The sequence below is a fragment of the Coregonus clupeaformis genome, unplaced genomic scaffold (assembly GCF_020615455.1).
Source record: "Coregonus clupeaformis isolate EN_2021a unplaced genomic scaffold, ASM2061545v1 scaf2588, whole genome shotgun sequence".
NCBI lineage: Eukaryota > Metazoa > Chordata > Actinopteri > Salmoniformes > Salmonidae > Coregonus > Coregonus clupeaformis.
Window position 1 is genome coordinate 60,882 of NW_025536042.1, and position 6,999 is coordinate 67,880.

At 54.8% G+C, this 6,999-nt stretch overlaps 1 protein-coding gene across 1 annotated transcript; it reads right to left on the reverse strand.

Annotated features, from left to right (window-relative positions):
• Positions 1-948: 948 nt before the first annotated feature.
• Positions 949-3,845, reverse strand: LOC123488923 (leucine-rich repeat extensin-like protein 5; the record flags this gene model as incomplete). Its single annotated transcript, XM_045219660.1, has 2 exons — positions 949-1,614; positions 3,546-3,845. Coding segments are annotated over 2 exons (966 nt in total), but the record flags the coding sequence as incomplete, so codon positions are not given.
• Positions 3,846-6,999: the final 3,154 nt, after the last annotated feature.

Below are 6,999 nucleotides of genomic sequence, written 5' to 3' on the forward strand. Positions count from 1 at the left end.
TAACCCCTTTTTAAAAAATCTGGTCAAAAGTAGTGCGTTATATAGGGAATAGGGTCCCATTTGGGATGCAGAACTGTGTCCTTGTAGGCATCCTTGAACTCTGTAATTGCATAAAATCCAATGAGAATTTGTTTCATTTTATTAATCAATCATCTCTATATTTTAAGCACATCTGAGGAGAGAAATATCACTGTGTGTGTTTGCCAGCCAGGTCACCACTAGAACCAATGCAATACTTGACGTACTTCCAGGTCCCCAGGACATCGGGAGATGCCTTCAATACCGGGCTACTAGAGGCAACAGCTATTACCATCCAGGTAACTAGGCTCGCGGCTTGCTAAGGACGTTGTGGGCGGGGATGGGATGGCTCTGGACGTTGTGGGACGGGATGGCTTCTAGGGGCGTTGTGGACGGGATGGTGGATGGCTCTAGCGTGTGGGCGGGGATGTGGATGGCTCTGGGGCGTTGTGGATGGGATGGCTCTGGGGCGTTGTAGACGGGGATGGCTCTGGGGCGTTGTGGACAGGGATGGTGGATGGCTCTGGGGGCGTTGTGGGACGGGGATGGTGGATGGCTCTGTAGCGTTGTGGACGGGGATGGCTCTAGGGCGTTGTGGACGGGATGGCTCTGGGGCGTTCTAGAGCACGGGATGGCTCTGGGGGCGTTGTGGACGGGGATGGTGGATGGCTCTGAAGTGTGGGCACGGGATGGCTCTGGCGTGTGTGGGACGGGGATGGGCTTCTAGACGCTTGTGGGATGGGATGGCTCTGGGCGAGAAGGGGATGGTGGATGGCTTCTGGGGCGTTGTAGACGCAGGATGGCTCTGGGAAGCCGTGTGGATGGGGATGGTGGGATGGTCCTAGGTCGTTGTGGGGACGGATGCTCTGCGTTGTGGACGGGATGGTGGGATGGCTCTAGAGGCGTTGTGGATCGGGATGGTGGATGGCTCTAGGCGTTGTGGAGCGGGATGGTGGATGGCTCTGGGGCGTTGTTGGGATGGGGATGGCTCTGGGGCAAGAAGGGATGGTGATGGCTCTGGGGCGTTGTGGATGGATGGTGATGCTCTGGGGGGTTGTGGATAGGGATGTGGATGCTCTGAGGCTTATGGATGGGGATAGTGGATGTCTGGGTACAGAGATGGTGGATGGCTCTGGGGCGTTGTGGATGGGGGATGGTCTTGGGCGTTGTAGGGCAGGGATAGTGGATGGCTCTGGGGCGTTTGGTGGGGATGGGGATGGCTCTGGGGCGTTGGCGAGGGATGTGGATGGGTCTAGGGCGTTGTGGATGGGGATGGCTCTGGGGCGTTGTGGGACGGGATGGTGGATGAAGCTCTGGGGCGTTGTAGACTGGGATGGTGGATGGCTCTGGGGCGGTGGAGGGGCGGGTGGATTTCTCTGGGGCGTTGTAATGGGGATGGCTCTGGGGCGTTGTGGATGGTGGATGGCTCTGGGGGCGTTGTGGAGATGGTGGATGCTCTGGGGCGTTGTGGACGGGGATGGCTCTAGGCGTTGTGGGATGGGATGGCTCTGGGGCGTTGTCAGGGTGAGATGGCTCTGGGGCGTTGTGGGTGAAAGAGATGGTGGATGGCTCTCGGGCGTTGTAGGACGGATGGCTCTAGGCGTTGTGGTAGGGATGGCTCTAGGCGTTGTGGGATAGCTCTGGGCGTTGTGGACGGGGATGGTGGATGGCTCGGGGCGTTGTGGACGGGATGTTGGATGGCTCTGGGGCGTTGTGGATGGGATAGGATGGCTCTGGGGCGTTGTGGATGGGGATGGTGGATGGCTCTGGGGTTGTAGATGGGATGTGGATGGCTCTGGGCTTGTGGAAGGGATGGTGGATGGCTCTAGGGCGTTGTGGATGGGGATGCTCTGGGCGTTAGGACGGGATGGTGGATGGCTCTGGGGCGTTGTGGATGGGGTGATGGCTCTGGCGCGTTGTGGACGGGATGGTGGATGGCTCTGGGGCGTTGTGGATGGATGGCTCTGGGGCGTTGTGGACGGGATGGTGGTTTTGGCTCTGGGGCGTTGTGGACTGGGATGGTGATGGCTCTGGGGCGTTGTGGGACGGGGATGGTGGGATTTCTCTGGGCGTTGTGGGACGGGAGGGCTCTGGGGCGTTGTGGACGGGGATGGTTGAATGGCTCGGGGCGTGTAGACGGGATGTAGATGGCTCTAGGGCGTTTTAACTGGGATGGTGGATGGCTCTGGGGCCGTTGTGGATAGTGGATGGCTCTGGGCGTTGTGGGAAAAGGGATGGTGGATGGCTCTGAAGGTGTGGATGAGAGATGGCTCTGGGGGAAGTGTAGTTGGATAGTAGATGGCTCTGGGGCGTTGTGGACCGTGTGATGGTGGATGGCTCTAGGCGTTGTGGACGGATAGCTCTAGGCGGTTGTGACTGGGATGGTGGATGGCTCTAGGGCGTTAAGTTACGGGGATGGTGGATGGCTCTAGGCGTTGTGGACGGATGGCTCTAGGGCGTTGTGGCGGGGATGGTGATGGCTCTAAAGCGTTGTGGGACGGGGATAGTGGATATTGGGCCTTGTAGGCGCCCAGGAGGGATGGTGGATGACTCTGGCGTTGTGGACGGGATGGTGGATGGCTCTCCGGGGAACGTTGTGGGCTTAGGGATGGTGGATGGGTTTTGGGGCCGGAGGGATGGTGGATGGCTCTAGGGCGTTGTGGAGGGATGGTGGATGGCTCAGGGGCGTTGTGGACGGGATGGTGGATGACTTAGGGCGTTGTGGCATGGGATGGTGGGGATGGTCTGGGGCGTTGTGGATGGATGTGATAGCTCTAGAAAGCGTTGTAGGCAAAGATAGTGAGATGGCTCTAGAAGCGTTGTGGGGAGAGATAGTAAGATGGCTCCTAGAGGCGTGTTGGAGAAGAGATAGCTCTAAAGCGCTGTAGGAGTCTGCGTTATGAAGCAGGATAGTAGATGGCTCTAGAGCGTTAGGCAGATAGTAGATAGCTCCTAGGCGTGTAGCGGATAGCTCGGCGTTGTGGGAGAGGGGATAGTAGATGGCTCCTGAGCATTATGGCGTATCAATTAGCTCTAGAGCGTTATGTGGGACGAGATAGTGGATAGCTCTAGAGGCGGTGTGGGTAGAGATGATGAATGGCTCTAGAGCGTTGTGGATAGGGATAGTGGATAGCTCCTAGAGCGTTGTGGGCTAGAGATAGTGGATAGCTCTTAGCGTTGTGGAGCCGAGAGATAGTTGGCGGTGTGGGCGAGATGTGGATAGCTCCCTGAGGGTTGGGAGGGGGCTCTAGAGCGCATTGTGGGCAGGGATAGTGGGAGTAGCTCTAGAGCGTTGTGGCAGAGATGGTAGATAGCTCTAGAGCGTTAGCTAGGATGGTGGATAGCTCTAGAGCGTTGTGGAAGAATAGCTCTGGCGTTGTATGGAATAGTGGATAGCCTCTAAAGCGTTGTTACAGATGGCTCTGGGGCGTTGTGGGCAGGGGGATGGTGATGGCTCTGGGGCGTTGGGAGGGGATGGTGGATTGCTCGGGCGTTGTGGACGGGGATGGCTCTGGGGCGTTGTGGACGGGGATGGTGGATGTGCTCTGGGCGTTGGGGTGATGGTGGATGGCTCTGGGCGTTGTAGGGATGAGATAGCTCTGGGCGTGGCGGGGATGGGGATGGCTCTGGGGCGTTGTGGACGGGATGGTGGATGGCTCTGGGGCGTTGTAGGATGGTGGATGTAGCGCGTTGGACGGGATGGTGGATGGCTCTGGGGCGTTGTGGACAGGGATGGTGATGGCTCTGGGGCGTTGTGGAGGATGGTGGATACTCTGGGGCGTGTGGACGGGAGGCTCTAGAAGCGTTGTAGGCGAGAGTAGATAGCTCTAGAGCGTTACAGGGGATAGCTCTGAGAGCGTTAATGTAGACTAAGATAGTAGGATGGCTCGCTTGTGGAGGAGAGATGGTAGATGCTCCAAGCGTTGTAGCGAGATAAATGGCTCCCTAAAGCGTTGTAGGGCAGAGATAGTGGATGGCTCTAAAGCGGTGTGGGCGTCTAGTAGATGGCTCTAGAGCGTTGTAGGTTAGAGATAGGTAGATGGCTCTAAAGCGTTTATGCGCAGAGATGGTAGATGGCTCTAGAGTAGCGTGTGTAGGCAAGTTTAGATAGCTCTAGGGCGTTATCGGGTGGTAGATGAAGGCTCTAAGCGTTGTAGGGCCCAGTGATAGTGGATAGCTCTAAGGCGTTGTGGGCGAGATAGTAGATCAAGCTCCTAAAAGCGTATGTAGATAGCGGATAGTAGATAGCTCTAAGTACGTTGTGGGCAGAGATGGCTCACTATAGCGTTGTGAGGCGCAGAGATAGTAGATAGGCTCTAAGGCGTTGTGGAAGCAGAGATAAGATAGCTCTACAAGCGTTGTGGATAGAGATAGGCTCTGGGGAGAGTACTGTGGAGGAGATTGTGGATATCTCTAAGGCGTTGTGGCCAGGAGATAGTGAGACAGCTGTAGAGCGTTGTAGGCAAGATAGTAGATGGCTCTAGAGCGTTGTAATAGACATGGTAGATAGCTCTAGCTTGTGGGCAGAGATAGTCTAAAGCGTTGTAAGCTGATGATAGTAGATAGCTCTAGGGCGTTGTGCAGCAGACGAAATGGTAAGATAGCTCTTAAGCGTGTAGGCATAGAGATAGTAGATAGCTCTAGAGCGTTGTCAGATAGCCAGATAGTAGATAGCTCTAGAGCGTTATAGATGAGAATGAGTGGATGAAACTCTAGGGCGTTGTAGGAGAGATAGTGGATAGCTCTGAGGCATTGTGGGAAAGGAGATAGCTCTAGAGCGTTGTGAATTAACGAGATAGTGGATGGCTCTAGGCGGTGTGGCAGGATAGCTCTGAGCGTTGGGGAGCAGAGATGGTGGATAGCTCTGAAGAGCGTTGTGGATAGGAGATAGCTCCCTAGGGGGCGTTGTAGAGCCAAAGAGATAGTAGATGGCTCCTAGGAAGCGTTGTAGACAGAGATAGTAGATAGCTCTCTAGGGCGTTGTGGAACGGATATAAAGAGATAGTAGATGGCTCTAGCGTTGTAGAGGCAAAGATGTGATAGCTCTAAGGCGTTGTGGGCATGTAGAGATAGTGAGATAGCTCTAAGATTGTAGACAGGATAGTAGATGTCTAACGTGGATGCTCTAGGCTTGTATGGCGAGATGGTAGATAGCTCTAAGGCGTGTGGATAGTGGATAGCTCCCTAGAGGGCGTTGTAGGCGGGTAGTGAATACTCTTAGCGTGTAGATGAGATAGCTCTGCGAGCGTTGTGGGCAAAGAGATAGTGAATGGCCTCTAGAGCGTTGTGGGCAGAGATGGTAGATAGCTCTAGGGCGTTGTGGGGCTGAGGATAGTGAATGGCTCTTAAGGCGTTGTGGAGCGAGATAGTGGATGACTGTAGGGCGTTATGGAGGCAGAGATAGTGGATAGCTCTAGGCGTTGTGGATAGAGATGAGTGGATAGCTCTGGGGGCGTTGTGGATAGGGATGGTGGATAGCTCTGGCGTTGTGGGCCAGAGATGGTGGATGGCTCTTGGGCGTTGTGGATGAGATAGCTCTGGGGGCGTGTAAGACGAGACATTAGATAGCTCTATGAGCGTTGTAGATGAGATAGCTCTAGAGCATTGGCAAATAGATGATTGAATGGCTCTAGGGCGTTGTGGATAGAGATAGCTCCACAAGCGTAGTAGACGAGATAGTGAATTAGCTCTAGGCGTTGTGAGATGAAGAAGCTCTAGAGCGTTGTGAGCCCAGAGATAGTGCGTTAGCTCTAGGCGTTGTAAAGACTTCTGAGATGAGTGAATGGCTCTAGGCGGTATGGGCGAGATGAGTAGATTTCTCTAGAGGCGTTGTAGACAAGAGAGAGGCTCACCAAAGCATTTATGGGCTGAGATAGTAGATAGCTCTAGGCGTGTAGGCGAGATAGTGGGAGGAGGAGATGGCTCTAGGGCGTTTTAACTAGGATAGTGAGTAACTCTGACATTGTAGATAAGATAGCTCTGGGCGTTGTGGGCAGAGATAGTGGATAGCTCTAGAGGCGTTGTGGATGAGATAGCTCTGGCGTTTGGGCCCAGAGATGGTGGACTCTGGGGCGTTGTGGACCAGGAGATAGTGGATGGCTCTAGGGCGTTGTGGGCCAGGGATAGCTCTAGGGCGTTGTGGACTGGGATGGTGGATGGCTCTAGGCGTTGTTTACGAGGATGGTGGATGGGCTCCCTAGCGTTGTAGGCGAGATAGCTCTAAGCGTTGTAGACGAGATGTTAGATGGCTCTTGGCGTGTTAGGCAGAGATGGTAGATGGCTCTAGGGCGTGTAGGCGAGATGGTAGATGACTGTAGAGCGTGTAGACGAATGGTGGATGGCTCTGGGAGCGTTGTGAACGAAAGGGATAGTGGATGGCTCTAGGGCGTTGTGGAGCGAGGATAGTGGATGGCTCTAGGCGTTGTGGTGAAGGATGGTGGATGGCTCTAGGCGTTGTGAGCCCCGGATAGCTCTAGGCGTTGTGAATGAGATAGCTCTTGGGCGTTGTGGGCGAGATGGTAGATGGCTACAAAGCGTTGTGGGCCGAGATGGTAGATGGCTCTGGGGCGTTGGCAAGACGAGATAGTGGATAGCTCTAAGGCGGTGTAGACGAAGAGGATGGTGGATAGCTCTGGGAGCGTTGTGGAGCGGGGATAGTGGATGGCTCTAGGGCGTTGTGGGCGAGGATAGCTCTTGGGGCGTTGTGGATGGGGATGGTGGATGTCTCTAGGCGTTGTTGGGCGAGGGATGGTGGATGGCTCTAGACGTTGTAGGCAAGGGATAGCTCTAGGCGTTGTGAGGCAGAGATAGTAGATGGCTCTTAGGGCGTGTGGGCCCATTGATAGTGAATTAAACTCCCTAGAGCATTGTGGGCGAGATAATTAAGATGGCTCTAAAGCGTTATGGATTAGAGATGGTAAGATGGCTCTGGCGTTGTAGGCGAGATAGCTCTATAGCGTTGTGGTGCAGAGATGGTGGATG